The sequence below is a fragment of the Mycteria americana genome, chromosome 6 (assembly GCF_035582795.1).
Source record: "Mycteria americana isolate JAX WOST 10 ecotype Jacksonville Zoo and Gardens chromosome 6, USCA_MyAme_1.0, whole genome shotgun sequence".
NCBI lineage: Eukaryota > Metazoa > Chordata > Aves > Ciconiiformes > Ciconiidae > Mycteria > Mycteria americana.
This window is the reverse complement of record NC_134370.1, coordinates 50,953,288-50,971,452: the sequence shown is the minus strand read 5'-3', so window position 1 is coordinate 50,971,452 and position 18,165 is coordinate 50,953,288. Positions and strand designations below refer to the sequence as shown.

The 18,165-nt window shown below is 39.2% G+C and overlaps 1 protein-coding gene across 3 annotated transcripts in view; it reads left to right on the top strand.

The window, feature by feature from the left end:
• Window positions 1-18,165, top strand: part of USP3 (ubiquitin specific peptidase 3) — a 97,926-nt gene that overhangs the window by 74,984 nt on the left and 4,777 nt on the right. For 2 of the 3 annotated variants that reach the window (XM_075505780.1, XM_075505778.1), the window contains exons 4-14: window positions 3,129-3,212; window positions 4,885-4,966; window positions 7,573-7,655; window positions 8,560-8,673; window positions 9,398-9,511; window positions 13,752-13,898; window positions 15,798-15,904; window positions 16,070-16,150; window positions 17,122-17,240; window positions 17,412-17,525; window positions 17,617-17,708. In XM_075505780.1, the coding sequence (XP_075361895.1) occupies window positions 3,129-3,212; window positions 4,885-4,966; window positions 7,573-7,655; window positions 8,560-8,673; window positions 9,398-9,511; window positions 13,752-13,898; window positions 15,798-15,904; window positions 16,070-16,150; window positions 17,122-17,240; window positions 17,412-17,525; window positions 17,617-17,708 (1,137 nt within the window). The remainder of the gene's footprint in view (window positions 1-3,128; window positions 3,213-4,884; window positions 4,967-7,572; window positions 7,656-8,559; window positions 8,674-9,397; window positions 9,512-13,751; window positions 13,899-15,797; window positions 15,905-16,069; window positions 16,151-17,121; window positions 17,241-17,411; window positions 17,526-17,616; window positions 17,709-18,165) is intronic. The other variant, XM_075505779.1, reaches the window with a different exon arrangement.

The window sequence follows — 18,165 nt, the reverse complement described above, 5'->3', positions numbered from 1 at the left end:
TATAGAATTTGTTCTGTACAATTGCTGTGAAGCATATTGTAGAACTGCTGTATGCAAGAAGTGTACTGTTAGTTTGTGATAATTCTGAGGATGACAAATTAAACATCTGTTTTGAATGTCAGCTTCACATATAGGAAGTAATCTCTCAGCAGTTTACCTTTAAGGTGTGTGGGCTTAGCAAATTTTAAACTAGTAAAGCATAAACTACTTCCTATGCTGTTTACTTCATTTATCCAGAATAGATTGGTGGTAGTGTTGAATCCTCAGTGTTGCAAGGGAGGTGGTTTAAAAAATCTGCCCATTAAAAAGAGAAGAAGCTTGTCTTGTTTTTAAGTGAATCTTAAAATTATTTTTCCACTGTTGCAAGGACCCTGACATTTAATGATGTATTTGGTTTTATTCCTCCATCTTGGGGAAATTGCTAGCTTGCCATTTTATGTAAAGATGTTACTGGTATGTGAGATCAGACTAAAAATAAGGTTAACATGATCTTTAGGGCATAGGAGCAAGTATTAAATCATCTTTCAGCAATCAGTTTGCTTAGAGGCTTTCAGTGAGCTTGCATCTACTTTCATTCCCTGTTTATAAGTGTTAGTAGCCACCCAACTAGGGTAGCAATGTAATTGTGCTAGTATACCTGGGGGTGTGGACACACTTGGTATTAGGGAGGATTTGCACTGTATTGTATCTACCTGCACCATTTTTACTTCTCAGCAAAGCTGGCCTGGGTAGTTTGCTCTGATGGTTGTCCTTGAGGTGTGGCATCCTGTGAGAGTGGCAAATGCAGGAACAGTTCATGAGGTGATTGCTGATAAAGCTGAATAGGACTACTTAAAACATGGCTGAAAAATAAGCACGTTTACAGACTTCTTCCCTCTCCCAAACTAACTAGGTCTGTGGCAATTAAAAAAAAAAAAATATTCTATTACTGGCAATAGCTGTCTTATAATTTCTAGATCTTGCTTAAGTATCCATAACTGCTGCGTTCAGTGTTTGGAAATCTTGAGAGTCATATTAATTTCTCTTCTCAGAGGCAAAAATCAACAGAGACCCTGGACAGACTGGTCTTACAGGCTCCTTTCGGTGGCAAGGGCCTTTACTTTCTCAAGTCTGTAGTCTCTTCAAGAATTCAGGGTTTGAATTAATGCTAGCAATACTGTTGCCTTTGAACTACATCGCAGATTTATGTAACAAAGAATGTTGTAAATTCCAGTTGTGCCTGATGTCGGTAGCTTCATTAACTTACGGAGCACGGATCTGCTCCAGTAGAGGAGTAACCTGAGACGATGAGGATGTATTTCATATTGAGTCAGTCCTGTGCCAAAGGGAAAGGAGAGAAATAGCTACGGTTCTGATATTAAGCATATCCAAAGTAAGTTAGTTTTCTTCACAGGAAACGTTCAGTTGCCTGCCAGAATTTGAAGCTGCAATTTGATGCTTCACAGTAAGCACAGGGCTGACAAACACTGCTCAGAGCTGAATTACCTTTGTGGGATGTGGGGGAAGGGAAGTTGTGACAAGTCTCTGCTCCCTTTTTGTCACAGCGCTCTCGAAAGAACGGTGTAAGTGGTGTTAAGTCTTTTCTTACCTTCCTGTTTCTCATGCCAGAATACGGGTTATCTAATTCTTGAGCTAGCTCTTGGCTAACCCTGCAAGAGTACTGTGAAACGTCAACTCCAGCTCCAGTGCACAGCAGTTAAGGCTGCCGCTCTGCTGACTGCCTCCTTTGAGAGAGGCTCGAGGAGGCTGCACAGAATTCTTAGTTACCGACATGCAGGTGTGGATTCTGCAGGGCTGGGCTTCCTTACTGACTGCAGCATTTCTGTTTCTTGGTTTTAAGGGATTTTTGTCCTTCCTTCCCTTCCCCTTTCCACTGCCCCACCCCTGTATACAGGCATCGTCTTTCCTTCACAAATGGAAGAAAGAGCATGGATAAGAGGGTCCACACCACTCTGGGACCTCTATTCCCCCTTTTTGTGAGGGCAAGAAATGCTAGTGGTTTGAAATACAGCCAAGCAGCAGAAGTAATGGCATCTTGCAACAATGTTCTCCTTGTGACAGTTTTCTTTGCTACTCTCCTTTCATTTCTTCAAATTGATATATGCACTGTGGATTTACATGTACTCAGGGAAAGAGTGAAATAAGGTGTGGGATTTTTTTCAGCATTCCCTCAAAGACCCTCCTCCTCTTTAGAAATGGTCTGTAACCTTTGCCTTTGTGCACTATATGAGGCATTACAAGCCCACAGTTTGAATAATAAATTATAATGAACATGTTTGCTTCTTGGGAAATGTGAGATCTTTGTAGAACACTATAGGATTGTAGACTTTTGTAACCCTTGCTTCTGCAGAGAGGCCATTTTGGTTTGGCTTCACTTTACATTTGCTTTGAGGCAGTGGGGGGGATCAGCTTCTCTCTCTTTTTCAGCTCAGTTACTTACTTTTGCACACTTACCCTGAAAAAGCTCAAAATACTAGCTTAAGTTTTATAAGAGTTTCTGTATATGTAAAAAATATATGAGACATTGAGTGATATTTGTGGTTAAAGCATGAGGGGCGAGTTGGCACAGACTTCTGGTGTGACTTTGGACAAATCACGTAATCTCTTAGTTCATTTTCCCTGGTCTTTTTTCTGTAGCAGAAGCTTTTAAATTGTGTGTGTATCTGTTCAGCACCTCAGGTTTTAATGATAGCTTTACAGTATTAAAATAAATTGATTTATGCTATAGATTAATAAGAACTTTGTAGTCTGTTTACCTGATGTCAGTTGATCTTTTCTGATAAATCTTCTATGGATTGTCTACTAATGCTGCTTTTGGTTATGCCGTATGTTTGACTTTTTGTTGAACTGGAATTCTGCATTGGGACAAGCTGTACATCATGCTTCTGATTTCTAATAAAGAGCAGAGCTAGAAGAAAAAAACATGCAGTAAGATAGTGCCTGTACCTTCCCTTGCTATAGTAGTTTTCAGAGGGAACCAAGCTCAGTATGTAGGTGTTGTGGTCCCCTGTTCCCCTCGTAATCTTCCACTGAATCACTTCAGTGCTTCCTGCACATAGGCTTGCATGACTGTTCTGGAGTATTTCATTGAAATCCTTTGCACATTCTGATAAATGTTTTTCTTGCAGTTATCGCTGTGATGATTTTGTAGTCAATGATACCAAGCTGGGCCTGGTACAGAAGGTCAGAGAGCACCTACAGAACTTGGAAAAGTAAGTAGTTTCTTTACATCCAGACAGCTTTGGGTGGACTTGTAATATTGCATCATTTAAGTGGTATTTCTGTTTTATATGTATATACGTATTTAATGTACATATTTTGGTCCTTCTATGTGTGTGATGCTGTGTATGTTTAAGTACCCTTTTCATCACTAAGAAGCAGGGGTGCAGAACAAATGGATTTGGCTGATCTCATATGTTTTGGTTCTTATATGGTGTATCTTGTAGAAGCAGTGTATGGTGATACAGGAATTTAGATATCTATTAACTTTCTTGCTACCTAGCCAGTAATTACCGTCTTTTTCCATATAAGTGGGAGAATTTCCAGAACAGAATCATAGTTTTGTCAAAACCAGAATAAGTTTCTGGAGGAGAGAAATTGAAGTGAAAATGCAGGTGGAAGTAGTCTTCGTATTAATTGCATAGTTTGGTTTCCAAACAAAAAGATTAAGAAGGCTTATGAACTTGGAATTATACAGAAGAGACGTGTTTTTCCTTTGCCTTTATCTGGAGCTGTTCCACTGAAAAGTAGATATTACAATCTTTGTGATGCAGATGCTGTGGCCAGTGCTAGATAGCAGGTAGTCTTTTCACAGTTTGCTTGGAAATCTTACATAATACTAAGTAGAAGTACATGTGCGTACAGTGCTTCCAAATACATTTGAATGCCCCAGAGTTCAAACAGGACTCCTGCTAAGAAATTGCTGTGATTTTGGGAAGTCTCTGGATCCTCCCCAAGTTAAGTGTGTCACTTACTCTGTCAGTAATGTTAACATTTTCATTATTTTCCCTTCTCTTTTTGATGGGCTTCTTGAGTATGTGATGAGGTGTAAAGATGTGTAAGCATAATGAGAAGTGCACATTAGTATTTTGGAAATGTCCAGGAGATGTAGCACTTTGGGAGGTAAATGATACCGTGGAGTCTTCCGTTGTGTGTAATGACAGTTTTTGAATGTTTGAAGGGCTTTTTAATTAAAAAAAAAAAAAAAAAAAAAAAAAAAGAACTAGCCCCCCCCCCCCAATCTGGAACAAGTTACGATTTTGCTGTTAGAGAGAAGTTGTAAACTGGTAGAATTGAGGGGCCAGTAATTTCCAGTGATGTAGAAAAGAATTGTTCTTGTAACTTTGTGTTAGTATTACACAAATGTTATAATCTCATGTACTTTTATTTAAGAGAAGTCAGCTATAATACGGAAGTGCTAGCACTGAAGATATTTTTGATTTTTGGTAACTTTACTTTGTCGTGATTTTTCTTTTTTGAAGTTGTCTTTCTAAAGGTTTAGGCAATTCTTCTGACAGAAGTATTTTATGGAAAATTCTATATTACGTATTGCTTTGATTAAAGAAAAAGACCGATATTTTAGGTGAAAAGTAGCATGCTAATAAGGTGACTCTTCAGGTCACATACTGTAGCATGCATAACTTAATGCAATTAACTCGGACATTAGTGTTGAAAATAGGATGTGTGTCTGTACTCTGGGGGAGATGCAGTCTGTTTTAAGACTATGCAAAGCATGTGTTGCAACCAGGAAGCTCTTTGCTGTCTTAATGACAACTGATGGCAGATGTAATCACTGTGTTAAAGATTAGGATAATTATCTGTTGTCCATTGCACACAGTATTTTGTTTTTATAGTAAGTAGCCTCTTTTAATTACTTTCCAACAGTTCAGCCTTTACATCAGACAGACATAGGAAAAGAAAACTATTGGAAAACTCATCTCTGAACAGCAAGTTATTAAAAGTAAATGTAAGTACAACGGATCCGGTACAGTGAGTTTAAGGGGTTTTTCTAAACCTGTTGAGGCTTATAGTTGGCCTAGACTTGAAATACTTGTAATCAATTACCCAGATTCTGCTTGGTGCACTTTGTCTTTCCCATCTCCTGACCACACACCTAGAAGAGCCCCTTCTCACAAAAGAATGTTTGCTATTCTGCTGTGTTTCTGTTGACCTAGACTTTGAGCTTCCCTATGCTTAAGAAGGGTTTCACGTCAAGATGGAGCTTCAAGGCTGTTTGAGCTTGGTGGGATCAGCGACTGTCTATTGGGATTAAAACAGGACTAAACATAAGACTTGACTTTTCTGAGCAGACAAGGGGGTTTTTGTCTTTTTTTTTTTTTTTTTTTTTTTTCAGTGCAGAAGGCAGAGAAGCAGGTGCACTGTCTTTTTCTAAGGGGATAAGAGAGTAATTGTGGAAAAAGTAAAAAATTTTAACAAAGTTTTAGAAGAGCTTAGTAAAACCTGCTTTCAAAAGGAACTGTGGACTATTCTGAAGGCTTTTCTCTCTCTCTATCTTCCTGCTATTTTAACTTCACATCTGCAGAATAGCACCCAGGAGAGGATGCTAGATAGCTGAAGGGCTACATAGTTTCTTCCATACAAAGAATGCCCCAAACCAAATGTCTCTGTTTTCCACAGTTTGCATTGAGGGAGTTTCTAATCTTCATAATTTCTCCCAAATTGTAGGGAGGGAGAGGGGAGATACCGACCCAGCTGTATGCAACTGCTTCATTTTCACCCTTGGGCAGGAGGAGTGGTAGAGCAGAGCTATTCCTCCTTGGCCCTTGGGGCTGCAGGACAGCAATGCAGAAAGGCAGCTGAAGGAATAGCTGTCTTCAGCTATGAGGAACAACTACCTGATTACAAAGAGAAGAAGGTCTTGAGAGGAGTATGAATGGAAGTAAGAGGGTGGGGTGGGAGCAAGGCAGTCAGTTGCTGTTTTGCAAAGTCTGTAGGGGTTTAGTTACTTTAAAAATGCACTACCTACAGTCAATTCAGGGTCCTCTGCATGTGCTGCGTATGCTTCCTGTACTGTCCCAATCTTGGAGTGACTGAGGAAGCCTGGGAGAAATAGTGGGGGTGTTTTTGCTATGGCAACACACAGCATCATTGTCTGGAAAACTGCAAGGCAGTAAAAACTAGAAGGAAAATTCTGGGCAACATTTAGATACAGAGAAGACAGAACTAGAAAGCATGATCTTAATGCTGCTTCTATTCTTCTTAGTCTGTGCTGTTTTCTCAGTATTAATAATACTTGAATATTGCCCATGGCAACAGATTATCTTTTTATTGTTGCCACATTGGATCGTTATCTAGAAAAGACAGGGCACTGCTGTTTGCATTAATACCTTGCTGTCTCACCCTGGGCAAGAATGAGGAAAGAATATACTAAGGACACTGTGGTGTTTGTACTTAAAAGTTTTCTTCCTTTATTGGAAAACAGGTCTCTCCTTAAACAATTCTTACTGAATTGGTAAATTGCTTATGTAAATAATACTTTTGTTTGTTTGTTTTTAAACAACATATACACAGATACTCTTCTGTCATTAGTTATTCACCAGAGTTGTTGTTGTTGTTTGTGGTAGATTTAGGGAGGAAAAAAAGTTTTATTGGAACACTTGGAATATATATTTGGTAACCTGGATTTGCATGCAGTCTTTAGCGTCAAGTAATATGTTCATTCTGAGATACTACTACTAAAAGATAGTCTAGCTTTTAAATTCTGTTAGAACAATGAAGAATGCCCCAAAATTTGATGAACTCTCAATGTGATATTTTGTAGACAATGGAATGCGTCCAAGTGTTGTGGATTCTAGAAATCATAAATGCAACACTGTCCACATTTCTCTTTCCTCTCCTCCCAGCCCACGCTGAAGATGATTTGGCAAAAAGCAAGCTCATCTGTGGGTAACATTGCTCTAAACTGTTGAAACTCCTAGACTGTAAATGGTGTTTATTTTGCTTCTCTTCATTCAACACATTGCTTTTTCTTTGCACAGTCTAACTTGACTGTTTCTTTCCCAAATAAATGCTGTTGTCTGTCTTTCAAAAACCCTCCTGGCCACTACAAAACCCCACCAAGACAGCAGGCTACTGCTGATGACTTAAAAACAACCTGCAGGCTGCCACACTGCGCATATTAGATGTGGGACTAGATGGATAAGGATTGGTATCTTCATTTTTCAAAGGCACTTTAGGAAAATTTGTGTCCAGTTCTCACTGAACATTATCGGAGTGTGAATACTTTATATATATATATATATACACACACAAATACTTTGCAATAAAAGCCTGTGATTAATTCTGTGTTGTCCTATTCTAGATTTATTTGCACAGGAAAAGATGTAGTATAGTTTTCTGTTGACAGGAATGAGTAAGAAGCAGGTTTAATGTCAAGATGGAGCCTCAAGGCAGTTTGAGGTGGTGAGGTGGTTGCTTTGGCTTTGAAACTGCACTTTTCAGTGTAGTTTATTATTGTTTAAATCTATGCTGATATAACAGTAACAGCTCTGTGGGGAAAAAGTGGGGGAGCAATGATAAGTCTTTCTTTAACTTAACCGTTCTCATTTCCAGGGAAGCACCACTGCCCTTTGTGCCACAGGCCTTCGGAACCTGGGGAATACGTGTTTCATGAACGCAATTCTTCAGTCGCTCAGGTACCTCCGAAGCTTTCCCCACGCCTCTGTGAGAGTGGTTGTGTGCTGTAGCATTAGACAAGGGAATTTGGCAAGTTACCACTGTACAAAAGTATACCTGGATTTGCAGGAACGGGTGTGTGCGGGTACCATAAAGTTGTGTTTCAGACTGTGAGGGACCTCCTGTAATGCAGCATTCTAGTGGAAGCCTGCTGTATCCTCAGCGGAAAAGGTGACTGCCCTTTCATTGCCAAGGATATTGAAACATGTTGATGCTTATGGTCACTGTGAAAGCAGAGACAGTGCTTTGAGGGATGGGGTCTCATGGAAGTGGGTAGGAGAACAGTTTCTGCAGTGCTGAGATGTTAGACCTCATTTTATGGCTGCCAAGGCCACTGCTGCTCCGTAATTGTCCTTTTGCATTTCTGAATTTGCTTCCTTCACTGGGAGACTACTGAGTCAGGCTATAGCAGGACTAAACCATCTCCATTTTCTTCTCCATTGTTAAGGCAGGAGTTGAGCCGCATGCTTCTTATGTTCCATTACTGGCACTGTGGTAGCAGAGGTTAGGATTGATAGGTGGCAGTAGATATGGAGTTAACCTCTTCAGCAGATGCAGTCTGGTTTGTTAGGGAATGCCTTCTGATACCTCTGTCTGTCACGGTATCTCTTAGTCAAAGCAGAGCCAAAATGTAATTATTTCAGGTAGTTGGGATGATGATGATATTTACACATCTGCCCAGTCATTTACAGAAGATGAACATTTGCTACAGTATTTCTTGTATCTTGAACTGTTTGTGATTGCTGTCCTCTGTCACTGCATGAACTTGTGCTTACGCATTTCAACGAACAGGCTCCAGAATACATAATATTCTCTTTGTTCTCTGCCCTTTAAGAATTTAATTCATTTTTCCTTTTTCCGTAGTAACATTCAACAGTTTTGCTGTTACTTCAAAGAGTTGCCTGCTGTGGAGCTGAGGAATGGGAAGACGGCAGGCAGGCGAACTTACCATACCAGGAGCCAGGGGGATAACAATGTGTAAGCTGAGTGTTCCTTGTTGGCACTGAACTTTACGGAAAACAGCAAATGCTTGGGTAGTAGAGCTGCTATACGCTTTCAGTGTTGCAGAATTATAGAAAAATGATTAATGGGGGGACAGAGTCATAGAAAAATAGTTGGCTATACAAAAAAAGAAACTTGTATCACTTGCAGTTTGCTTATATTGGTCTGGTGCTGCAGGGGGAAGCAGTCAGATACATCAGAAAGCACTGTAGTTTAACTGAATTTAAAGTAAGGTTAAGAAGTGCTAGTTATATGTGCTCCAGACATATTATGTTACTTAATTACAGCTAAAATATAGTCATGGGGATGTGTCTGCAAGTGAATGTATTTTAAAAAAAAAAAAAAAAAAAAACAAAACACAAACCCAAACAACCAGAGTAAGCAATTCACAATCTGTAGCTTGTTTGAGCAAGTGTTAAAGGGATGATGTTAGCAGAGTCTACACTAAAATAGCAAAAGGTGGATAGATTTCTAAGTGAGTCTTGCAACATCTGAAATGTAATTTTCCTAACCTGTGTGTCTCTCCAGTGTTATGGGTAGGATTTTGGACACAAAATCTTTGAAGTACTGGAAAGGCTGTTTACCCAATCAGTACAATCTTAACCAAAGTAATGTCTGATATTTGTACCATTGAGCTAGTAAACCTATAAGGGTTATAACACAAACCCATATTAATCACCAGCCTTTACTTTCTTTCCAGTTCATTGGTGGAAGAATTCAGAAAGACACTCTGTGCTTTATGGCAAGGAAGCCAAACTGCATTTAGTCCAGAGTCTTTATTTTACGTTGTTTGGAAGATCATGCCAAATTTTAGGTAAGTTTTGTAGAACAGGAACAATATTCCTGATTGCAACCTTGTATTGCTGGTGTCCTACTCTAAAATTTGCTGAATCTGCGGGATGCACTCTATGCGTCTTTCCCATATGCCCACAAATATGCTTTGAAAAGGATCTTCACTTTGATTGACATTTTTGTGTTCATTGGTAGTGCTTTTTTTTTTTCCCCCGCCCTTCTACCACATGCTACATGTAGCAGTGTTGGAGAGGACAAACATCTCAAATACTAAAGTAGTAGTAGTCATACCTTTGAGCCAGTGCTCCAAAGGGCAGAAGAATCAAGATAATGACTGATAGGTAAGTGCCAAGTGCATGGTGTTGACAAAACCCAAGCTTGGCTGCAATAAGAAAGTGATGTAGTCAGATTTAAAAAGTTACAGCACCTACAGGCCTAAATGCAAACATACTGGCTGAAACTTCCTTGATTCTCTCAAAATAGTGTCGTCACCACCTGGACATGAAATAAGGACTATAAGAAAAAATCTTGTGCATAATAGGCATTTTGTGCCCATACTGATGAAGATGATAAAAAGAAAGGGAAAAAGAAGGTTACCCAAGTAAATCAAAGTATCATTCCTCTCCAAGGTCTCCCTGTCCTGGCCCCTGAACCTCTTTCAAAGGAGCACTGAAACCTGTTAGGATATATTGTGATGAAGGTAAGTTGCTCCATGTTCTCAGGTAGTAAAGATGTTCTGTTATCTGTTACATCTCCAGCAGTGCTGAAAAGATGCTGTGAACACATCTGCTCGACGAGTAACCCGAATAACACAAATCTATTTATTCTATTCTTCACACTGCCAAATATGTTTCACTTGGCTTATGAGAATCAAGGAAGTTTAATACCAGTAGTTGCAAGCAGCGACCAAAAACATTATAGGCAAATGAACATCATCCATAATGTCCTTGACCAGTTTTCCTATTACAGTCTTCACTATAATTCTTGCTAGACTAAGTGAGAAACCAGTTCATTAAGTTCCTCAAGCAAATTTTCAGCACTGTGGGTTCTATCACATCTTTTAAAAGAAAAAGTGCTGTTTGGGGTTCTCCCCCTCTCCTTTTTATCCCCAGTTAGCTGGGAACATGTCCGTGATTAATTGATAAGAGAACTCATTAAATCACATGGAGAACAGAGTCAGCTGCTCAGTAGATCCCTGCTCCAACATGATCCAGGGAGAAAATTTGAATTTGTTCAGTGCTTAATTGTACCTTGTCAAAGCTAATGATGCTACAATTCTAGTTCTACCTTGTGCGCTTCTTGTGAGATTGGGAGGAGAAGGTGGATGGACATACACATGGAAGAAAGCTGGAGCCAGTAGCATGTTAACAGCAAACCAGCCACTTTGGTTTGTGCTTACGAAGCCCAAAGTGATGGGGCAGGGGTAGGAAACATAGTTTGATTATTTTAGCCCAAAGAGATTTCAGTTGTTCAAGGCGTGTCGTGCCTGCTTCCAAGGACTGCAAGTGCTGTTCTTACAGAAGGTTATAGAAAAAAAACTGCTGCTGATGCACTCCATGGCCCTCTGTCTCATATTGCATACAGGGAGTAGAGAATATAGTTTATAGTAACTAAAGCACAGCTGGAGTGCCTCTGAGCTCTAATGCTGCTGTGGAAGTCCTGCTCCTTGACTGTTGGACAAAGTCTGCTGCTGTCATTCTGCTGCATGCCGAGATAGTACTGTGGCCTCATGCCGAGTTGCAAGATGTGTATTTTGCCGATTTACTGCTGTATAAATAGCATGCTTGGTTTTCCTAGTAACTGTTCCTGTTTATATCCTATCTTGTTGCCGGTAGGAAAAGGAATGTCAGAGGTGGGCTTGAATTGAATTGCTTCAGATGGATGGAGATCAGTTTTATTACACAAGCTGACTATCAGAGAAACTATGCTTTTTGCTGGTGGGCTTTTAGATCATAGTTTATTTTAAACAGTGCATCGTCCATATCATCATGTTCTTTTAAAGATCTGTATCTGTACTTATGCTTTTTAACAAATGAAAGAATCTTTTATCTATAATTAACATATTTGTATGCAAGTATAAACACATGCACCAGGAACACAACCAACAAGGTGGAATGACTCCAAAGGTTATTTCATCAAATTTGTTGCAGAGCAAGGGTGCCATATACTTCAGAGCTCTTTTATGAGGAATGTAATGTTGAAAAGGTGTCTGAAGCAAAGACTTTCCATAAATTTCATCTTCGGCTGTTATTATGATTGCCTATATGTTTATTAAATTGAAGATACCTGTATTTAGTAAACTAAGCAAATCCTGTGTTACCTCAGCAACTTCCAAGTTATCCTACAGTGTGCACAGTTAACATGCAGCTTTGAAGCTGAGTTATGTTTTACTACCTTGTTTCATAGTAACTTGTAATTATTTTGCAACTTTGGGAGAATAAGTCCTATTTTTGGCTGTACATGACTCTGGCCTGTCGAAGCAATGCTTCTGTGTGCCAGTTTTTCTGTTGTAAAAGCTAGGTAGCACTGCTGATGTTTTTCAGGGTGCTGCAAGATCTACATACAAACTTGGTGATTTCTTTTAAAGCTGCTAGTTTGGAAGAAAACATTAATTCTAAAAGATAAAATGGCCTTATTTACCTTTTTATTTTGTTACGTCCTAGCAATACTTTTGTAGGACATACCTATGTTCTTCCCTGAGCACATCAGCCTCACCTTGCATACTTCCGTTGCACCGAGTCTGTTCACCTTTTTGCCAACTCTGGGTACTGTGCCATGAGTCTTACAGACTTTTTCCCTCCCCTGAGCAGAGCATAAAAAACATCTCTGTTGTTCTTTCCCAGACATTCCTATGTGACAGCGCCAAAACTTACGTGGAATAGTGAGGAGGAAAAGGGGCAGGGGAGGCATGATAAAGCAGCTGAAAAGAATGGACAAGAGGAAGACGGAAAGCCAACTCTACTATGTAGGGATTTTTGTAACTAGGCCTACAAAGACTTACACATAATTATGTCAGTGTTCACAAAGCTTTCACTGTTTCACTATGTATGCTTTCCGACTTCATCTCAGTATACATCTTATGGCAAATGAACAGCAGTTGTTTGTTAAATTTGATGCATGATTTGGCTTAAATAACTTTAAAGGCATATTTTACTCTGATGGCTTCTCTGTTCCCTTCAATTAGGTTTGTTAGTGGTGAAATAATAATGGTGACTCTTTGAGCAGCATTGCTGCTGATGGCATGACAGATCTGAGTCTGGAGCCTTATCCTACCAAATCCAAATGCTCAAGAGATGCTCTGGATACCCCACCATTACCTCCCTCTCCCAAGAAATGGTGTGTGGGTTATGCAGGGAATGTGTGCAATTCTGAGCATGGCTATAGATCTAGCCCTAGAAGAGGGGAGAAATCTCTCGTTCATCCTAATTATTTCAGACTTCATGTTGTTGCTGAAAGATGCATGTGGAAAACAAACCCAAAGATTAAATTCCTGGCTTTGGTGGGGAGGGGAACAAACAGGCAAGCAAACACATGGAACTGCCAAAGTGAGCGGGATCAGTGGCTGAATTAAAACCACTCAGAAATACCGACTCCGAATCCCATGTGAACAATACATTTTGTGGTGTCTTTCTTTTGAATCTTACCAGGTTTGAGATGTCAATGTATTGACCATAATTTGTAGTAGTTTCAAAGTAGGGATGAATAGTGTGCTGCCTGAACCTGATTCACAACAATTCTGTGGAGGTACTAAGGAAATATAGTCAATAACAATGAAAAAGGAGAAATGCTTTGCATGAGTGAGGGGAAGTCACTGCCACCATTGTGTATTTTTAATTAACATGTATATGAGTCCTAGGATGTTACTAGCACAGACGGAGTTTGGTGAGGCCAATTAGTGTTAACCAAATACATGAGCAAATGTTATGTCTCTGCTGCTCCCTGTTGTTTTGTAAAAGGTCTCTTCCTTTCTAAAATGTATATTCTTAAATGTTTCTCCAGCCTCAAAAAGAGATGCGCAGAGAGAGCGGACGAGCTGTGAAGGACCAAAATTGCTTAGTTTGTCTAGACATAGCTGTATGTTTCCAAAGGCTACTTGGAAAACTTTTTTGGTACAAAATATGTCTGTCTCTCTGTAAAGTCTGCTCAGTATTACTAAACAAGCAAAGGTTCTTTCATGTGCCCCTGGTGCTCTCTGTGTGTCGGCACTAAAGCAACCTGTATATTTGGTGATTTTTGTTGCTGTTGTTTCCTTTTCTCTTAAGGGGATACCAGCAACAGGATGCCCACGAGTTCATGCGTTACCTTTTGGACCATCTACACCTGGAACTCCAGGGTGGCTTCAATGGTGTTTCACGTTCAGTAATTTTGCAAGAAAATTCTAGTCTGTCTGCAAGCAACAAATGTTGCATGTAAGAAGTTTTTTTTAATTTCTTCAAAGCCTTAATAATGCCTTTGGATGGGTCTGTGTGTGGTAGATCTGAAATTTCAAATTCATGGTTCCTTATTTTCTCTGTAGTGCCTCTGTAATGTTATGAATTACAAAGCTGCAGGTTATAAAAGATTAGCATCCTCTAGGATCTGCTTCCTTTCAAAAGGATCAGCACTTTTTTCAGAGGTGTGAGTGAGCATAGAGGCTAAGTTATAAACACATTTTAATTCATTAGTCTTTCAGAAATAAAAAGAAAGAACTTTGTATTTTCTGTTCTATACTCATAGACTTCTTCTTTCAGACAATCTCATTGTCTTAGGGTGACAGGTGGCCTGAATGATATAGGAGCAAAAAAGATGGCCAAGTATTTGTAGGTCTAAATTGTCAGTGGACCTCCTGGATTAATGAGTGAGCAATGCAGTTACAGCTTGGAAGTCAGTTTTCCTGCAGATGATCTTGCTATATTTGTGTATCCATCACTTGACACAGTTAAAGCTGTTGCTTTTTTTTTCCTGGTAATTTTGATTTTCATGTTATTGTGTATCTTGAAACAGAGGGTAATCTAGGTATTTCACTCCTCTTTCTGTACCTCTCAAAATACTATTGTTTCTGAATTCTGCCCCAGGTGTGTTTTCTCTCTTTGACAGTTTCAGTCTGAGAGAAAATAGATTTTTTTGCTTTAATTTGCTTCAGGAAGGAATGTTAAGTCAGTTCAGCCTGGACATTTGGTCCCTAAGTCCTTGGATTCCCTATGTAAGAGTTCAGTGAGTTTTCCCTTCCTAGATTGATTAGGACATAGTAAGCAGGTCTGAGAGATGCAGGATTTTATAGATGCTTCATTCGGGAAAGCCTTAGAGTTCAGACTGTGCTCTTTAACCACATTTATGTTGCTTTGCTGATGCTTAAAAATCCCACAGAAGAATCCTAAAATGTTCTTAGAATCGAAGTGTATTTGAAAACTAAACCAATTTTGTTTTGTCAACATTTTGAATGTCAAAACCCAAGGAGAGTTTAAACTTCGTTCACATATCTGCTGTAAATTTGTCTTGAGAATGGCTGTTCAAAAGCCTGGTGAGGTGGAGTAAGCTGCCTTCTGTCAACGGCAAATTAAGGTCACATTCACTTAAATGAGTACAGTAAAGTAATGAATATGCTGTGAATGCTCTCTTCTTGAGCGCTGGTTTATTTGGGTAGCCATTTACTTCTGCTCAACAAGAAGCGTTTAAATTAACTGTGAAGATATGTAGGTGGAGTGCAGATAAGGAACACAGGTTTCTGCAGGCTTGTGGTGTCAGATCTGCAAGCACAAACTAGCAAGTTTAGAAGTTCTATAATAATGTAACTTAAAAATGGGGGGGGGGGTATTGGACTATGAGAAGTAAGTCTGTTACATAATCTGCTGAGAAGATTAAGAGAGTAATGAAAGCATAGAGAACGATGAGGATGCATATTATCATATCTTAATGCAACTTAAGCTGTCTTTGGAAGTGAAGTGCAGAAATATGCTCAACCTACCCTAAAGGGGAAGAATTTTTGTTTCAGAAACAGCCTTAATTACAAGGTTAAAATACTGTACCCCGTGAGCATCAGCTCTCCACTATAGAAATGCAAGCAACTGGAATACTTTACTTTCAACACTGAAATTTTGAGCATCTGCTTAGAGCATATGTGGTTCACACTTTCTTCAGGTACCAATAAAGCAGAAGTATTACAGCAGCTAAATACTTGCAGTGTACAATTCTGGGGTGAACGAAATGCTCTGTCACTGTTTTGTTACACATGGACAAAACTGCTCTAACTAGTAGCGGTAAATGTGTAACAGGTATTGAAAATTAAGCTCAGACATTCTCATTTTACCTCTCTGATGTGGTTTGTCTAGAAATGGAGCGTCTACTGTTGTCACAGCGATTTTTGGAGGCATTCTTCAAAATGAAGTCAACTGTCTAATATGTGGGACTGAATCTAGAAAGTTTGACCCATTCCTAGGTAAGGTGCCTCTTGCTTTTAAAATACCAGGTGACTTAAAGCATAAAAAGAAATTTGAAGCTTGATATATTTAGATGTCACAGGACTGAGCCAGAGTTTTAGCCTGAAAAGATTAGGCATTTTTTTATTCAGCCCTAATTTTTAAAAAAATCTTTGTTTTTCTAGACCTTTCGCTAGATATTCCAAGTCAGTTCAGAAATAAACGTACTAAAAATCAAGAAAATGGACCAATGTGCACACTACGAGGTAAGAGTGCTTGGATAATGAAATCATTACTAGGACTAAGAGTATATATACTCTCCAGACTATGTATTTCATAGGAGCCAGGCTTTCACCTAGGGTGTGACTTGGTGCCACGTGCCATCTAAGATTCTGTGGTAGAAGAAGGTGCCAAAATAATTTTTCATGCAGGTTTTACCCCAGTCACCACTGTGTATAGATATGCTACTATATGATAAACTGGGGCTGAGAAGTGCTTCAGGAGGTCAGCTAAATATCAATGAGGATTCCAGCAGATGTTTTTCTAATGTATTACAGTCTTTCCAACCGACACACATCTGCATTGTTGCCCATTGGCATTTGCTAAGGCTCTGTGCTTAGAAATATGTGCCCCTTGCGCAGAGTAAGGATGGCTCTTGGGTGTTCCACTTTTTAAACAAGATAAATACAATCCTGCAAAGTTGGGCAGTAGTGCTGTTATTGACTTTGTTTTAAAGGATGTTAATTTTTACAGATTTGTGCATGTGCTTGCTGCAGATTGTGACATTTTAATCAAAACCCCATTATTTTCTCTGGTGACTTTGTACCTAAAACCAAATCACCTTTAGAAGTTGAATATTCTTAGTTAGAAAGTCATTTAGTTTCTTTTGAAAACAGTTGTGCCGAATAATGGATAGAATCCTGTTTGAAAAATGGAGATTCTGTGAATGCCTTTTTTTCTTTTTTTTTTTTTTTTTTCTCTTGAAGTGCTTATAGCTGTGTTTTCAGGAACAGGGAACATTGCATGTTACAACATGTTACTTTATTAAAACATGTTATTACACAGCTTTTTGCTGCACAAATGTATATAATAACTAGAATGACTGCAGCAGATATGCACGCCTTCCCTATATTGCTGTATTTGTTGTATTTCCTGTTACAAAAATCACTCAATGTCATCTTGAATCAGGATTCTTTGTGTGGGTGTTTTTATTTTTTTGTATCTTGTTCTTTTTTAGATTGTCTTCGCAGTTTTACAGACCTGGAAGAACTTGATGAGACAGAACTGTATATGTGTCACAAATGCAAAAAGAAACAGAAGTCCACCAAAAAATTCTGGATTCAGAAACTACCAAAGGTTTGTATAAGCATGAAAAGTAACAGTATGACAATATGTCAAAGGAAATGACGACACTGCTGTTAGTAGACCCACACCTAACCCTTCCATAGGCTATTGCAGACGTCTAGCACAAAGCTTGACCTCTTCCTCTAATGCATCCTTTTTTTTTTTTTTTTTTAAATCCTGTAGGTGCTATGCTTACACTTGAAACGATTTCACTGGACAGCATATCTGAGAAACAAGGTTGATACATACGTTGAGTTTCCCTTACGAGGCCTAGACATGAAATGCTACTTGTTAGAGGTATGAAGACTCACCGCTACTTTCTGTAGAAATTTGTTCCACGACATATGTCTTCATTACAAATTACAGTAGGTGCTATTGAGATCTGAAGAGTTTTCTGTCTTTCTATGCACAGCCTGAAAACAGTGGCCCAGAAAGCTGCTTGTATGACCTTGCGGCTGTTGTTGTGCATCATGGTTCAGGGTGAGTACACGGAGTAAGCTTGCTTGTTGGCAGAGACCTTCTCTCCCCACTGAAGTATGTGCAGAGTTAATTAAGGTTTTTCTGTCCCTAGTGAATGTCTGTATTTTTACTGGTGGAAATAAGCAGTAATTTATAAACTTACATGGAACTAAGCTGCATTAACTTCAGATAGATACAGTTATTCCTGTGAATGCCCACTGGCAGTCTTGGGGCGGGGTAATGACTAAAAGTGTGAGACAGAATGAAATAGTCTAGTTCGTCTAGGAATGGAAAGCCCTAAATGAACAGAGTGAATCGAGGGGCCTTCCAGAAGTTAAGCCTCATCTTGAAATTCTTTCTTCCTTTATTCACTTTGAAAGGCGCATGTGCATTTATGCCAAAAGAGGGTGTGTGCATGTTTGGAACAAATGTAGACTTGATTGGCACAGTGACAGCAATTATCCTTTATTTACCTTTT